This window comes from Condylura cristata, unplaced genomic scaffold (assembly GCF_000260355.1).
Source record: "Condylura cristata isolate star-nosed mole 26May11 unplaced genomic scaffold, ConCri1.0 scaffold00010, whole genome shotgun sequence".
In the NCBI taxonomy this organism is placed as follows: domain Eukaryota; kingdom Metazoa; phylum Chordata; class Mammalia; order Eulipotyphla; family Talpidae; genus Condylura; species Condylura cristata.
This window is the reverse complement of record NW_004567111.1, coordinates 4,403,772-4,421,912: the sequence shown is the minus strand read 5'-3', so window position 1 is coordinate 4,421,912 and position 18,141 is coordinate 4,403,772. Positions and strand designations below refer to the sequence as shown.

The 18,141-nt window shown below is 44.5% G+C and overlaps 1 protein-coding gene across 1 annotated transcript in view; it reads right to left on the bottom strand.

The window, feature by feature from the left end:
• Window positions 1–18,141, bottom strand: part of NALCN (sodium leak channel, non selective) — a 222,990-nt gene that overhangs the window by 67,960 nt on the left and 136,889 nt on the right. The window contains exon 14 of the mRNA XM_004680052.2: window positions 17,656–17,730. Coding sequence (XP_004680109.1) covers window positions 17,656–17,730 — 75 coding nt within the window. The remainder of the gene's footprint in view (window positions 1–17,655; window positions 17,731–18,141) is intronic.

Here is an 18,141-nt window from a genome sequence, read left to right as displayed (position 1 = left end):
TGAGCTGAGGAGACCAGCTCTGAGCTGAGGAGACCAGCTCTGAGCTGAGGAGACCAGCTCTGAGCTGAGGAGACCAGCTCTGAGCTGAGGAGACCCGGCAAGCACCGGAAACGCGGATGTTTCCAGAAACATCTCGGGCGGCCGGACGGCGACGCGTGATTCTGTCAGGCAACCCCTGCCAGAGGCACACGGGGCGTCGTGTGTGTGTTTTACGAGAACTGTTTTCGTACAGACACCAAGGCGGATGTGTGCTAGTCAGGACACGCCATCAAGATAAAAGTCTTTTGCTACAAGCCTCTCTCTGCCCATTCCCTCGGTGCCCGGCGTGCGTTCCTCCTCAGAAACATCGGGGCGCCTTTCACAGACACCCTCCCTGTTCTCCAGCTGTGATGGCAGTAGTCTCACTTTCTGACTTAAACCCCCAGCGGAGTTCCACCGCGCCTACACCACACTGTCCACGTTTAGGCTTCTGCTCCCCTGGCCCCCCCACTCCCAGACCTCTCCCGCCCTGTGCGGCCGCGTCTCCCCGTGCGCCCACACCGTGTTCCAGTCACATCTTCTTTCCACAGGGGTCCAGACCCTCTGTCTCAGGCCCTCTGCATGTGCTGGTCCCTGTCAGAAACTCCTTTCTTCTACTTCATTAGCTTTCAGTTGGTCTTCACCTCTAGCGCCACGAGCCATTCCTCACAGTTTCCTCTCACCACCAAGGGCTTCTGCTTATAGCTCACAGTGCATCATGCTGAATGACATGGAATTACTGCTTGTGTAGGTCAAAACAGTAAAAAAAATTTTTTTCTTCAATTTAACAATCTAATACATAGTGCAGTAGCTTCCTGAGACTGACAAATGGCTACAAGACAGGCAGCTTAAAATGACAGAAACGTGGGCCCTCCCTCGTGGCACGACGGGTTAAAGCGCAGCACTAAGAAGCTAAAGCCATGTCAGCACCAGTTCGATCCCCGCCTGCCCTGGAGGTGACTACATGGCGCGGCAGACCTCTCCCGGCCCGCCCGCTGCTCCCCTCAGCAGTGGGCTTCATCGATCTGCCTATTCTGCTCCCCACTGTGTTTCAGGTGAATCCTCTCACCGCCCCCGCACCTCTGGCCTGTACCCCAGTTCTGTATGTATGAATAAATAAATCTCTAAAAAAAAATGACAGAAGTGTACCCTTGCTGTGCTATGGAGGCTGGAAGGGGACCCACCGGACTATGTCTTCCCGAAAACCCAGGAAGGAGCCTCCCGGGTCCTCCTCAGAGCCGCACATTTGCAGCTACTCAGGGGATGTCACCTCAGGTGGGTCTGTGAGTTGGAATCTCTCTCCTCTTTCTTGTACTAAGACACCAGTCACTAAATTTAGGGCCCACGCCAAGCCTCTACGACCCTAACAAGTCACACACAGAACCCAGTTTCCAAGTAAGGCCTCATTCTGAGGTTCTCAGTGGATATCCAGAGGGCGGAGCCTTTTTCGAGGGCAGTGCACAGAGCGCCATTTTTTTTTTTTTTTTTTTGATGGCCTTAACACTGGCTATTTGTATTCTAATGGTATCCCCTCACCCCTCAGGCCTGGTTACCGCTCCACACCCACCTACTATGCCCCAGGCCCCGCCCCACTCAGTCCCCCCTCCTGCCCTCCTGCTCCTCTCCATTCCCTCTGGTCATCACAGTTTTGTAGACAACTTTCTAGGGTGTGAGACCAGATTGGCTTTATCTGCTCTTTTGTTTGGTATCTCCACAGGCCAAAAACTCCTAGTCCAAAAACACAGTCCACAGCCACCCCCCTCTGCCCCCCCAGACCAGATATCCACTCAGAACCTCAGAATGAGAGCGTATTTGGAAGCTGGGTTTGGGTGTGTGACTTGTTAGTTATAAAGGTTTGGGGGCGCCCTCAATTCAGTAGTTGGTGTCTTCATCAAAGAAAGGGGAGTAGATTCCTATACAGACACATCCAAGGTAACACCCCTGATGTTTCAGTCCCAAATCATTTCAAATCATGACATGTGGCCATTGAACAAAATAACGATACTGATTAGACGGCAGAACTAAACCCTCTGGTAGAACTGGGAAATGAAAGATTTTAGGTAATACTCCAGGGTGGGGGAAGGGGGCACGATCACATCTCCACTTGGTGGCTGACTACATCTGTTGTTATGGGCACAGAACCCCCAGATTCCCAGGATGCCGTGAATTTCAAACCCCGGAACCTTTAACCTGAACTGCTCCTGTCTGCCACTGGTGTTTCGAATAAGTGGACACATGAAATTTTGTAAAGGAACATGTTGGGGAAATGGCAGTATATTTGATCAAATATCCTAGAACCTAATAGTTAACATCTGCGAGTTGCTAGGGTGTTACAAAAAGAATCACCTTGCCTCTATGTTTTTAAAATATAACTCATCTCATTCTATTTTGCCTTGGAGTTATTTATACTCCCCCCAGTGTTTAAGCTCCTCTGCAATAAGATTCCATTTTTAATTTACTTTTATAGTGCCTTTTCACAGTGGAAACATAAAAGCTGTGCATTAATGAATTAGAATCCAGCATGACTCAGTCATTCGACTGTAAACTACAAAGAGCACACAAGCAGCTCTTTGGGGGGCTGAGGGGTCGCTCAGCACCCTGCAAATGCTCTCCTGGAAATTCAGGCTTCATCACTTGTGCAGAAGGGCCAGTTAAAGGGGGCTGGCGAGTGACTGCTGAACTGGCACTGTGTTCCCATCTCACTGCTGGGGCTCTCGCCAGAATCTTCCAGAATCAGGAAGGGGCATCTTTCTAACAGCAGTTGCCAAGTACCCTTTGCTCACAGTTCAGCAGCACCACCGACAGGTGGCTGTTCAGTAGCCTGGTCAGGCCTCCGGAAATGTGTACAAACGCGTGCCACAGCCGCCCCCACGGTAGCTGGACCACCGAGTGTCAACTCTAACTGCCCATCAACAGTTGGATGGAAAAGCAGAAGATGGTCTACTTGAGTATTTGAATGTGAGTAATTCTCACATGCTAAGGGAGGAAGCCAGACAAGGCAAAAGAGAATGGTTCCATTTATGAAAAGTAAAAAGATTCCATTTATGTACAGTTAGGGAAAGCAGGCAGGACTAATGATAGCACTTAGTGGAGACTGATGTCGTGGCTGGGAGGGTCTGTGGGGACAGGCTCCTGAGGGACAATCAACACTTCTTCATCGGGGCGCTGGTTATGTTCCCTTCATAAATACTCTGCGACATCCCTTTTAAATCATGCTATAGTTGAGCAAAAAGAAGAAAGGTGGATGACATGGGTGAGCAAATTCACTTAATCCTTTACTGCTACTGATCACTGTTACTTGGACTATTTCTCCTTCTCCCAGTCGTGATTTTTTTTTTTTTAAAGATTTATTTATTTGTGCATACAGAACAGGCCAGAGGTGCAGGGACGGCAAGAGGCTTCACCAGAGACAAAGTGGGGAGCAGAACAGGCAGACCGATGAAGTACACTGCTGAGGGGAGCAGCGGGCGGGTCAGGAGAGGTCTGCCGCACCATGTGGTCTCCTCCGGGGCAGGCGGGGATCGAACTCATGTGGAAGAGGTTTTAGCTTCTCAGTGTTGTGCTTTAATCTGCTGCACCACCAGGGAGGGCCACCCAGTTGTGATTTTTATCTTGTTCAAGATACACGAAGAAGAAAGAGGAAAGAACAGGGACAGGAAGGTGTGAGTGTGAGTGTGTGTAAGTCTGTGCGCGTGTGCAGGGCTGGAACAGAGACAAGCACAAGGTCACCAGGGTAAAGGACAGTATTTGCTGTAGTCTTCAGCCACAATTAAGGTTCTTTAATATGTGATAAAGCTACATTCTTTCTTTTAACCAAATCATTTCCTCACCTTCCACGTAAGCACAGAATGAGATCGTCTTGGAAGCAAGCGAGTGAGCAGTCTGGATTCTACCGGGGACACTCACCCAGCATCACCCATAACTGAAAGTTGCTGGACTCCAAGCCGGCAGCAGAGCCCGCACCTTGGAGTGACGGTGGATGTCTACTTCGACCAAACTATATCCAACATCGTGATTCTTGGATGGAGGGAACACAGTTCAGAGAACCTCAAGGGTTTGTGCTGTAGGTTGAAAACCCTGACAAAGAATAGCACAAAGTGGGAGAGAGGGGGTCTCTAGAGGCTCCACCTGTGCCTGAAGTCTGCCTGCAACAGACAGATGCGATGATAGCTGTGTAACAAACTCACATGGCTAAAAACATTTTGCCAAAAAGAAATTAGAATTAAAGAAAAAAAAATCCAAACTTTCCTTGAGCGTCAAAAACCATAAATCATCTAGGCTCACTGCTATTGTGTGGCTCGCCATCTGTCTTGCTGAGATATCATTACACATTGGGCGGCTGAAAGCCTTATGCTTTGCTTGTGCTTCTCAAGAGAGCTGGATGTAATTGCGCTGCGTGCCACATCCCCTGTTCTGCCTCATTGCTTAAATCTTCCCTATCTCAGCCTGTGCTTTCTTCTGTTAAAATATTCAAACATTATTCAGTTTCAGCTCCTTTCTGAAAGCTGCAACAAATAACAGAATGGGAGGATTACATTAAATAAAATTTTTGGTAATTTTGGGGATGATTTTCTAAAAGAAAACAATTTAAAAAACATTCTGACTTGGGCAAGAGTCTCATCTTAAATTCTAGCCCATGCTAGTTGGAAAAAATGGGCATAGATCTGGGTTAATGGAACTGAAGAGTTTTGTTTTTTTTTTTTTTGACATTGCAGTATATGAAAAATGACCACATTACGTTCAACCTGGGAACAGGAGTTCCTCTTTGTTGCCTGAGTTAATTAAGGCTGAGTTCTCTTCATTTCTTTGCATGATGGCTTCTGTTTTTTTTCTGGATATACACATGACATTGCAATTCTGAACTGAGATCCTTGCTAGAGCATCAGCTATTATTTTTCACACAAGTTTCTCTTGCTATTTTGCATCTTTGATTTTACAACTCAAATTTGAAGGCTTCTGGGTTAAAACAGATGGCTCACTGAAGAAATAATGAAACATGTTGGCTTTTATTAATTTCCCTGTGTTACTATAAAACCTTGAGCTACAGAGATAAAGAATTCCCCTCAGCAGCCTGTCGAATCCCATAAAGACTTTCTTTGAGGTGAGAATACTCCTTTCCGCCCTGGGCCAAAGTCCAGCAGCAGTGGGAGCCCAATCAGCAGCAAACAACATGCTTTTAAAATATCTCCTTTAAAAAGTGGCAAAGTGGTCCTCCCTGGTGGCGCAGCGGGTTAAAGCACAGCACTGAGACTCTAAAGCCGCTTCCACATGAGTTCGATCCCCGCCTGCCCCGGAGGTGACCACATGGCGTGGCAGACCTCTCCTGGCCCGCCCGTTGCTCCCCTCAGCAGTGGACTTCATCAGTCTGCCTGTTCTGCTCCCCACTCTGTCTCTGGTGAAGCCTCTCGCCGTCCCTGCACCTCTGGCCTGTATTCCAGTTGTGTATGCATAAATAAATAAATCTTTTTTTTAAAAAAAAAAGTGGCAAAAATGGCTGACATTTCCCCTCCTTTAAAAACTGTTAATAAATCCAGGACTTCCAAGGTCAAACTGGGATTTTATTGATGTAAACTGAAGGCTCATTTCTAGGTTGGCTTATGGGCTATAAAAGCTACATTTTTATAGGACAGCTGGCACCCCAAAATGTTCACAGCGATTTCACAGCATCGGCTGACTAATGACATGTTGTGCTTCCTTCTCTACGCTGCCCAGCAGAGAGCTTCAGCCTCAAGAACTCATCCCTCCTTCCAGCGAGAAAAATGGGAGACTTGACCTCGAAGGAGCGGGGGCGTGAGGATTTAAAGTGGCTGCTCTGTGCTCCCAGTCTGGGCAGTAGAGTGCTCAAGATAAGCTGTTACATTTGTACCAGCTATGACATCCCTGAGAGGTGCTGGGAACGTTCCTTTCATGCTCCTGTTAACAACACCGAGCCTAAGATCTTCCAGACTTTAAATGTCCTTCTGGTGGTTACTCTGAGCAACAACGTACATACCGCTTGCAGCAAGGCGAGGTTAGCAGAAAATGGAAATAAGTTTGGAAGAGGGGAAAGCTCAAAAACTGGAACGTCAAATTCTGTTGAAGGGATAAGCTTCCCCTCTGTCATTGTTCCTTAACCCCACTCGTGAACTAATGCTTCTAGAACTAGGAATGAAGGCAGCGTGCGTCTCTGTGCTGCGCTTCCAGGCGGCCACATCTCTATTCTACATTTTGCCCCCCTTGTGTTGTTCAACAGGTGTTTCCACAAGGGAATTTCCTGAGTCACAGAAACACATTCATTATGATTAAAATAATCATAAGCCACTTTTTGGCTCCACTTCAGATGAAATCATATACGGAGTTTGCTGTAAACTAGATGTTTGGTTTTTGTTCGGAGATGGATATTCAGTAGGGAGTGGAGGAGCCCAAACCATTGGGGATTCAGAAACATATGCAGAGTGCACTCAGAACTGTCCTCTTAGTCTGGATGTAGAAAAGACAGAAGATAACAGAGTCAAAGTAGAAACAGTCAAAGAGTAAGAAGATGTGGGTCTAGGATTTGATCAGTGCTGTGACTCCTCTACCACTTCGGCTTTCAGTGTTCTCAAATGAAAAAGGAGATTAGACACTCTTTTCTATAAATGCCAGCTATCTAAGTGAGACAGCATATTGCCTGTAATTTGAATTATGCAGGGGAAATGTGCTATAAAGGCGAAGCGCCCACTGTGCCCAGTGCCGTCCGCCTTGCATGGAATAATGCCAAATCAGCGCGTTGGGTAAGAAGAGGCGGGCCACCCCTCGCTGTCCAGCCCGAGACCACCTCGCCCCCTCCCTCCTTCTCTTATCTCTTCCACTTCTCCTGGGCTGGCTGAGGGACTTTTCTAATGACTTGGTGAAAAAGATGAAGCCAGCAAGAATTTCTCTCCGCCGACGCGCGGTTCTGTTCGCCTGCCCTGTCCAGTCTTGCTTCGTGAAGACACTCAGGGGGCACCAACACCCCCTGTGGAGTCGCCCAGGTCTGATGCTGCTGCTCCTCAAGCCTTGTCACTGGTTTCCATCAAATCCACCTCTCAGAACACACCAGAGAGAAAACCAGCAAGTGCCTCTGGTTTGAGTAATTCAAAGATGGTCCGTTCTAGAATCTTCTCAGCATCCTCTGCTGCCTGGTCCTGTCTACTCTACCCCTGCCGGCTGGCATGTTCCTCCCATACAGTCTCGTTCACAGGTGTGTGGCTTTGCCCAGGCTGGTCCCCTGCCTGCAATGCCCTTCTTTCCGTTATACCTGGTTACCGCTCACACACTCTTCAAAAGTCATCTCTAGGCAGACGTCTCAGAAGAACAAGCATCCACAGCTGAAGTCATAAATGTGTTGGCTACGAGGCTGAACACTGTGCATTGCTCATAAATTAATTTTCAAAGCAGCCTCCCAAAGTAGGCGCTGTATCTAGCGCTGGATTCGGGCATGAGATAGACTGGCGCAGAAACTGTGGTTCAAGGAACTTGAGTCAGCACCAGATCGTGTAGCTCATGTCTGCAAGGGCTTCCACTGAGATGTGACCACAACCGTCCAGATTCCAGAGTTTTAGTGTTCACAGACTTTTACACTGTCTCCTCACAACACTTGTAAACAGTCGCTGCATTTCTGCTTTTACCATTTGGTACCTATTTATCTTACATGGAACATTTTGATCCCACCTGCCCCATAACATCACATTTATCATTTTTAGACAAACCTTCCAGACCCCAGTCCCAGTCAAGCAAATCCTCTGTGCCCTGTGTGTTTGCTCTGTGCCCCGTGTGTTCGCTTCAGGGCTCGGCACTGAAGCCTAAGTTTGTGTCTTTCCTTTGCTGAGATGTCACATTTCTAAAGACAGAGTGCTACTGCGCAGCCTGGTGACCTCACGGCATGCGTTTATAAACATGAGACAATGCTAACACCTGGCGGTGGAGCGCAGGACAAAGGCAATGCTGCCCACCCCCAGCCCACGTGGTCCGTCTGTGCTTCTTCTCACCACGCTGTGAGTAGTTTCCACACTACATGGAACTGACCAGATTAAAGAGGAAATACAATTCTTCCAATGTTCAGTGACTTTTGCCATAGATAAAGAAGTCACATCAGGTTTTCATTAGAAAAAGGTCCTATAAAGCTTCTCCTGAAGAGGCATCTGTGCTCAGTTTTTCTGATCAAAAAACATATTTAACTATCACGTCTACACAGCATAGGTGTTCTGCTTCAGGGATAGACGCACCTTTGAATCAGCCAACACCGGCACCATTTTGTAGTCTTGTATGTTGCATCGTCAGAATGGACCATAGAAAATCCCCAGCTCATTTGAAACCATTTTATTTTAAGACAATTTTAAATTTGCTTAAGAATGCAAAGATAGCATAAAGAGTTTCTGTGGGGCTCGGAGCCAGCTTTTTTATGCCTGTGTCTCATGGAACCACAGAACACGTATCCAAACTAAGAAGTGAACCTTGGCCAAGCACCGAGAGTGCAGAACTTGTCTGGAGCTCCCCCGTTTCTGGCAAGTGTCTTTTTCTTCCTGTTTCAGGGTTCCAGGTGTCCGGGCTCCATGCTGTGCCACCGCTGTGCCAAACCGGCTGTGAGTTTTCCCAACTTTCAGTGTTTCGGATAACCTTGACGATTTTAAAGAGACTGAGTAGTGGTTTGTAAGGTGACTTTTAATTTGGGTCAGCTGATGCTTCGTATAATTAGATAGGGGTTATGGAGTTCAGGGACGAATAGCATGGAGATGATACACCCTTTTCTTCCCGTTGGGGGGCAAGTGGCACCCTCTGCCTTGATATTGAGATTTTAACTGGAATCACTTGGGTCAGGGGGTATCTGTCAGTTCATTACAAAGTCACAAGATCTCTCTTCCTCCCTGTTAGAAAACAAGTAACTAAATACCAAGAAACACCACAGGAGAGATGAATTAAGCTTTATCTCATAGAAGGGAGGAGTATGAAAGAATTTGTGGTCCCATATTAAAACTGTCACAATTATTTTTTAAGAATGGGAGTGGGAGTGGGTGTCACTTGAGGTCGCACAAGTACCCCATGTCTCCTTAAAGGTTCACACACGAATTTGGTGTTTATCCCTACCCAGCGGGTGCAGCGAGATAGACACGGCCACGTTTCACTGGGACTTTCCTACTCGCCTATTTAGTATTTCTTATTTTGGGTTATGTTGTGTTACTCTGTCCCTTTCATTTTTATTTAGGCACACATAATACACACTATTTGTTTTATTTTTAGGTTTCAATATTATTGCTCCTAATTTTGTTGCACAAATTGTTGCTGATTTGGTCACTGGGGTTCCCCCAGCTGGCTCTCTATGCTTTCAGTATGCCTGATAAAACACTTCTTTGCTTTCTGGTTTCACTAAATATTTCAGTTTCACTTGAGCTTTCCCTGACACAGTGCTAGATTCAACCATTTCTCCAAAGAGTCATGATTTGTTTTATCGGTGAAAATATCTTAGACATTAAAATCTTCTGCTGGGGTGTTACTATTGCTGGGTGCACAAAGATAAAAGAGCTAGGAAATACATTTATATATAGCTACCCATATGTACACAACTTAGTATATTTGTGTGTCCTATGTAGGCAAAGAACCAAAGAGGTGTACCTGCCTGCCTACAATGTATGCATCCATAGCTAGTTATCTGCACAGTTATATAGCCTATATGTTGGTATCACTGGCTATCTGCTGTCTAACTATATCCACCTTTCCACTGTCTACAGACACATCTATCTACCTATCTATATAACTATGTGCCTCTTTCTATCCATCCATCCATCATCATCTAACCACCTACTTATGTAGCTACCTACTTATGTGTCCCCGTCTGTCTATCTCTCTTCCTATCCTACAATAAACTCAGTTCATACTGATAGCCCCTGTTCCAAGCTAGCACCATGTTTCATTCCATTCTGGCATCTCCTCTTTGCTCTCGTACAACTTTTTTTCTCCGACAGTGGCTGTCGTTGTCTACAGTCATTGTGCTCATTTTTTCCACCTTAGTCTACATGTACTGAGTTCGGGGTGGCCTTTACCATAAGAGATATGTCACCCTTTACATCAGAGGTATGGAAATCATGTGTTTGGTATTGGAGTCATCACATGGGGGTCTTGAACCTCAGGCTTTGCTCTGTTCCCTTAAGTAATTCTTTTTAGGACAAATTATGCATTTTCCAAGCACCATCCCTGAGTATGCTTCTGGTAGATTGTAGACTTGCTAGATTTTGCAGACTTTGATAAAAAGACTTATTAGGGGCCCTCCCTGGTGGCGCAGCGGGTTAAAGCACTGCACTAAGAGCTTAAGCCGCTTCCGCATGAGTTCGATCCCCGCCTGCTCCGGAGGTGACCACATGGCGTGGCAGACCTCTCCTGACCCGCCCGCTGCTCCCCTCAGCAGTGCACTTCGTCCATCTGCCTGTTCTGCTCCCCACTCTGTCCCTGGTGAATTCTCTCACCCTCCGCATCTCTGGCCTGTACCCCAGTTCTGTATGAATAAATAAATCTTTAAAAAAAAAAAAAGACTGGCCCTCCCTGGTGGCGCAGCGGGTTAAAGCACAGCACTGAGAATCTGAAGCCACTTCCGCATGAGTTCGATTCCCGCCTGCCGCCTGCCCCGGAGGAGACCACATGGCGAGCCAGACCTCTCCTGACCCGCCCGCTGCTCCCCTCAGCAGTGTACTTCGTAGATCTGCCTGTTCTGCTCCCCACTCTGTCTCTGGTGAAGCCTCTCACCGCCCCTGAGCCTCTGGCCTGTACCCCAGTTCTGTATGCACAAATAAATAAATAAATCTTTAAAAAAAAAAAAAAAAAGACTTATTAGATGCTCTATGAGAATTCACACCAATCAACATATTTTATGCAAAACAGCATGAAAATAGGGATACTATCAAACAAACATGCATTTACGTTTCTCATTTCCTAAAAGTAATCTAAGTTATTCTTTTGTTACTATTTACTAGTCATATCACTGTGACTGACAGTGTCAGAGACACCTTTTTTCCCTAGGGATTCCACTGCCCAAGGGCAGTGGAGGGAAGGTTGACTATGAAGCCATTAACCTTCAATCTCAGGAAGGCAGAATTATAAATACAGAAAAAAACAAAAACTGAAACAGGCTGTTCACTGTTACTAGAGAAACTCCACAACCTGCTAGCCAGTGTTGATTATAAAAACCACCCCAGTGCAGTCCAGGCTTGCATTCTTATTCATAAGCTCCCTGGAACTTCACCCCTTGGAGCAACTTGGGTTCAAAAGGAATCAAGATCATGCCAACCCCTCCAAAGTGCTCACATGTCACATTTAGGTGCATAAAGGGCAAAACCCACTAGAGTGCTCCCCTCCCCCATGCTTGTCATCCCTCCTCTTTGCATAAGGATTACTTCTCACCTTAGTGGTCATCAACCCCAATATCTAAGGCACAGGCCATTAGTACCCAGACCCCAGAATTACTGAAATGGTAGATCTTGTCTCTGAGTGGGGATATCCCATTTATACAACGGATACCTCGGGTGATTAGCTTGATGCCATTATGTATTTGAATTATAAAACTCTCCCTGACCCAACCTTCCCATTGGTTCCTGTTTCACTAAGTAATAATCTGATTACTGCAGAGCCTCTAGTCCACATATCCACAGGGAGAGGGTATGCTGACCCCCTCAATGGAAGCGTGGCATTCAGCAACTTTCTAGCCATGCATCTCCTAAGGAAAGAATGAGGAACTGATTCTCTGAGCAGGGAATGTCACATCTGTTGGTGAAGATACTAACTTCCAGTCACAGGGCTCGTGTTAGTTCAACTTAGGAATTTACAAAGTGTGTGAACATGAGCAACATTTAGTAACTTTCAGGATGAAATTTGACAATTGTATTTAAAGCGATTTAGTAGTTTTCAGTCTGCAATAGTTGTTAGTATAGCAGTTATGTCCTCTCTGTTACACTGCATCAGTTTAAGTTTACTTAAGATGGACACAATGCTGAACGGACTGAAGGTTTAATCAGGAGGGGCCCCAGTGTTCAGCTGAATGGTACATTCTAGAACACCATGTTTCCCTGCTGCTACCTTAACTCTGGAATGATCAGAGTATAATAGGTAAAACTATCATCTTAAATCTGGGATGGTCACAATATAAGAGATATGACAGAGCTGAAAAAGGAGGCTCCCAGTCGAAGCTAAAAGGAAACAGGAGTCTGGACCTCAATTTCAATAAAGATCATTTGTGTTATTTGGTTAAAACTACCACAATCAATAAGACAGGGAAGCTCCTTTGCATATCCACTTTCCACTAAGCTCTGGACACCATCAAAGACCAAACATAATGTAATTTGAGCAAAGATTCAAATGAGACTTGAAGCAGAACTGGTGAAACTGTTCTAATTCCAGAGCTTGGAATTTAAACAGAGTATCGGTACTTCCACTTTCAATGATTCTTCCCCTGAGGCTTCTGTTTTTCTTTTTCTCATCATTTAATGAATTTTATGCTGCTTTAAAAAAAACAACAACAACAAAACCAAAAACTCCTTTATGAAGGTCTTGTACTGAATTTGCAAAAATGATTAAAGCTGCAAGAATTTTCTTCTTTTTCAAAGTTTGCAAAATTCCACCTACATTCCCTACTATTATTGCTACAGAACTAATATCAAGGTCATTCTATCCTTCTACAGTTCAGAGCATGGCACTGGGTCAAGGGGTTTTGAGTTTCTATAGTAACTGAGCACGCTTCTCAGCAGCCAAATTACACAATTACCAACATTTCATTTTCAGTTTTTTGCTGCTTTGTAGAAAAACATCTTCCACCCATCTATCCATCTACCTACCTGCCTACCTGCCTACCTACCTATCCATCCACCTGTCATCTAGCCACCTATCTCCAGGTTCTGCATTGTTTTTTTTTTTAAGATTTATGTCTTCATGCATACAGAACTGGGGTAAAGGCCAGAGGCACAGGCGCAGTGAGAGGATTCACGAGAGACAGAGTGGGGAGCAGAACAGGCAGATCGACCAAGTACACTGCTGAGGGGAGCAGCAGGTGAGACAGGAGAGGTCTGCTGCGCCATGTGGGTCACCTCCGGGGCCGGGGATTGAACTCTCACCCAAGCGGCTGCGACTGACTTGCAGTGCTGCGCTTTAACCCACTGCACCACCAGCGAGGGTCCTGTACTGGGTTTTTAAAGCTGGCCTTTATCTGAAACTTAGTTTGATTTCTTAAGCCATATTAGTGACATTTTCTGCTACTTATCTCTCTCCATCTGACTTACATCACTCAGCATTCTCCCTCCAGCTCCATCCATGTTGCTGCAAATGGCACGAGTTTATTGGATTGTGAAGATGCTGAAAAGAGAAACACGGTGGATACTGACTGAAACTCGGGGTCATGTAAGTGACGGCCCTAGGAACTGATTGCTGCTGTCACACTGCTGCTAGGGACTGATTGTATTTCACAAGCCATGGGGAGAGCGACAGAAGAATTTTATATGGATGTATAACTGGCACAGTTTTGCAGAACCTCATTGATTTTGAAGAATGACAAAGGAATAGTTGCACCCGTGGCCAGAATGTACCACGCTGGGTAAATCGTGGAGAGGGTGCAGTGGGGAAGGGTGTGAAATCCATTCCAAGGAGGCCTTTTACTTTGCCCTCTGAATCCTAGCTCATAAAAGGGCCTTTCCTTCCATATGCCTTTATTAAATAATAAATAATTCAAGGTCACTTTTTTTTTTTGAAAGGAAGAGACTTCAGAGTCGCAGCTTCAGGAAGCCAGAGCTACCCTGAGGATTTACAGGTTTCCAGCTGGAGCAGAGTGTTCGCATTTTGGGAAGTACTGCTGGTCTTACGCTGGGTGAACACGCCATGCCCTGTGGGCTTCCTGAAGGGTTAAAAAGACCAGCTGCCCCAGGGTTCTCTGCAGTCTCAGAGATCAACAGTCCCTGGTGGGGACCACGGTCTCCCAGGGCAAGAGGAAACTCTGGGAAATAATGGGCGAGAGGTGGCTGCAGCAGTCACGTACAGAAAATCCGATTCTACCACCAACAGATCCCACAGACTTTGGGGAAAGGCTCCCCAGGCATTCACCACACGGCATCTGACTCCATCTCTTTCCAGATTGTGGGTTCGCTCACATTCCTGCCATTCTCCCGGGGTCACAGTCATAATTAATTCCTTCTCCCTTACTTTCATATCCCGAAGGTTTCCCCAGGTCACGTTCTTCCATCTCTTTTCTCTTTCTGTCACTATAACTTTTTCGTGGCCTCTGTTAGCTGTCTGCTGTGACCTCCTGGCTTGTCTCTCTAGGGTTCTGTTGCCCCCAAAATCTGAGGATTGGCCTTCTAGAGGCTGTTTCAGGCTTCTCATTAGCTTTTCCTTTTTAGAGGTAACTCACACTGGTTCTATGACTAGCCTTGAAAAACGTGTATGGATCAGTATTTAGACTGTAACAGGCCTGTTTTATGTCAATCCTAATGAGACGTAATAAACGTCACTAGAGGTCTTGCGAAAATGTCAACGTGCCCGAACATACTAAGTCTGTGCCCAGGATGGTCTCTGCTCCCAGCGGGGCCCTGAGCCAAGCTGGGGCAGTGCCGGGGCCCTGGAGCAGGAATGGCAAGCACCTCCACTTACCCTCCTGCATGCCTTAACGCCGGCACCCCACTTAGAGCACCTGATGTTTGCAGGGAAAGTTTTAAAAGATGGTTTCCAAGATCGTGTCGCTCCATTCCTCAGAAAACTGGCCCCTGCATCACTCTGAGAACAGAGTGATATCATTTATGTATAGCACCATCATTAATTTAGTGTTAATGACGAAGGGAAAATTGCTTCCCTGTGACTTGTGATGATGACTTGTGTTTAGCATCTAGATGACTTGGGCTTGCTCCAAATTGCCAGGGTTCAAATCCGGGCTCTACCAGTTGTGAGCTGTGTGACCTCAAGCAAGTTACATAACCTCTCTGTGCCTTAGTAGTCCCCTCTCTAAGATGGACATATTACAGACCTGCACCTGGTACTGTGAAATTAATTAAAATACAAAGCACGTGACTCTGGGAAGCACTCCAGAAAGGCCGCTATAGGCACCTACAGGCTGGTGGGTAGGTTCAAGAAAAGACTAACTATGAAAGAGGAGCTGGAGACGAACAAAGACAGACTTTGGAATGCACGGTACTTTCTGGAACTTGAAATATTAAGAAAATCAAATACTTTCCCACATTTTCCCCATTATTGTCTCTAGTTCCATGAATTTAAATACTCTGTGTATCCAAATCCTCAAGGGCTGTGTTTACATATGGAAAACTAAGTAAGCAGATTTTCCAGGTAACCTTTTCACCAACAGTCTAATGGACGCTGCAAAAAGAGAGTCCAAAATGTCAGGGATGGGATGTGACATGCCTGTAAGTGACAGCGCATGTGTGCACACATGTGAGCGTGTGTGCACGTGCCTTTTGAAGCTATATGAATGAGCGCTCCTGCAATGTCTAAGGTCACTGGAAATACGGAACACCAAGGACGTAAAAGAATAACGGTCAGGAACTTGCAAATATATAAAGTAGTCTTAGGAAACATGCAAGAAAGTAAGACAGGAATATGTTAGCTTATTACAACATTTGCTCCACAGTAATTTAATGATTTGCAAGTGTAATATTAATAAACTATTTAACAGGTATGTAGTTTCAGTCCAGTCAGGACTAAACAACAAATTGAAAAACACAAAAGAACATGAATTTGGCTTATTTGTGATTGGGATCTCAGTGCTCAATCATCAACAAATATTCCAAGAAGGTACTTTAGATTCGGGGCTGCCACAGTGGGTGATGAGCTGAATGTGCGGAATTCCATGAAAATAAAGCATTACTGGTATCTGCCCGTGAGGGGATAAAAGTCATTTACAACTGGTGATGTGCACTCTGGAAGGAACACAGTATCACTGATTAAAACCTTGTAGTCTAGTGAGAAACGTAAATGCCAGTCCAAGTTTCGTCTTTGTTTTGTTTTCACTTGGGATCACATTATATATAGATATATAAGAGATAGCTATATAGAAACTGTATGAATGTGTCATATCAGCAACACCAACACATTAGGCTTGAATTCATAAACTTGAACACATTTCCATAGGTAGATTTATGTTACTGCTTTCCAGAAGAAGAGCTTTTTACAAATGGCAGCTGGAATTATATGGCACTGACATTGGCCAGTGGTGATTCCAAATCATCCTGAACATAGCATGGCATAGCACTAGTTTTAAAAAACAGAAAATTCATTCTTTGGTTTCTCTACAGATTACATATTGAATATGCTTTATCAGAGCATATTTAAAATCTATGCATAATAAGCATGACATGCAGAAATCCACACTGAAATACCAGATTGCTAAAGCAAGGATGAAGATGGTTACGCAGCAGCAGGATTTCATGGTTTTGTCTCGTTATAAGGTTCATCAGTTTCAACAGTGAACTCATGGGCTACATCTTTTTCCTACAACCAGAAGTCATGGAAAGGACTTCCATCAACGGCATCTACAGACCTCTCATGGAAGGTCTGTCATTGCCAGCACAAATAATAAAGAGTCAGGAGCAATCAATCATCTCTGTGAAACCCAGACAACATTCTGCTTCTGCCGCTCTGGGACAGCAAAGACCTTAAATCTTTCCTTGATACTTCTGCAGCAGCTATCTTTGTGCTGTATATATCTTTTTTCTGAAAATAAATTTTTCCTGGGTTGAACAGCAACCCAGGGGTAGGCAAGGTAGGATGAAAATCTTAAATTGGCTTTCTGATATATAAATGAGAACCAAGAAATTTATATGTTTTTGTCTTGCTTTGTTAAACACAGACAACAGAGATGATTGAAAATTCTGAATGTGTATGGCCTTGCTAGGGTTCCAGATAGGATTTGGCTTAGAATCTTGGTTCTCTTTGTGACTCTGCCAACTTTTCTTGCAGTGTGGGGACAGCCCCTTCCTGAAGGGGCTCCACTCTTTCACAGGGTCGAACATTTAAGCTGAGCATCCTCTATGTACCAGAAGCTGTGAGAACGGCTCATCGGATCTACAATCCCTCTGCTATCAGGAACACAGGTCTCACGCATTTCCAATGACATATTTGGGATATGACTTACTAGTGCCTTAATACCTAATCTGTTTTCATATATAAGTGAGAAGACAGTTGAGCATTTATTCTATTGCATTTTTTATAATCACGATGGGCACCGAGACTAAATTCTCTTTTAGTGTCTAGAGGTCAGGCAAGTTGAGGCTTAATATTTTAATGACGAAGATCAAGAGTATCACATATAATTATGTAAAATAGCAGACTAACCTTGAGCCATTTCATTTTCAAACAATCTTCATTTAATGGGAGAAGGAGAACTGTCTCCAAGTGCAATTCATTATACTATTATGTTCACCTTACTTTTACTCAAAAAAGTATCAAGTATTTTTACGATAATAGTCGAGCATTGAACATTTCCTTTGTTGGTATTGGATAATGGTAAACTTAAAAGAAACTAATTTTGCTAACTTAGACTACTTTATTAAAATCTTTTTTTTTTTCTTTGAAGCTCAAACTGCTGTACTTTGTAACCTACAAGCACATTTCACCCTTATTGGTTTAAATGCAGATTTAAAGAATCCCCCATACACTACTTACTTGTTTAAGCTTCTTTAGATCTTCATCAAGTTCTAAGTTGTCCAAAATAACAGCAACAAACAAACTCAGGAGGATCTATAAAATGGTTAAATAACAATGAAAATACCCACTTGCCATAAGTATCAAAATATTATATATATAGAAAATCTACCTAAACATATGCTCTATAGAATGCATTCAATGAAAACAGACACATTGTTGTGGATGATTGCTAGGCATCTTAAGATATTTATCACACATATGTTAAAAGAAATACATGTTAACTGAAATAATCAATATAAAATATTAATTTGCTTGATGAAGATAATTTAAACTAGAAGCTAGGAAATAAAGATTTCTTCCTAGTTCAACAATCCCACTCCTGAGAGCATATTTGAAGAAAATAATCTGAGGTCCTGATGAAAAATTAACAAACAAAGGTACTTGAATCAGGGTTATTTGTAACACTGACTTACTGGAACTAGATCTGACCTTTTGTCAATAGTT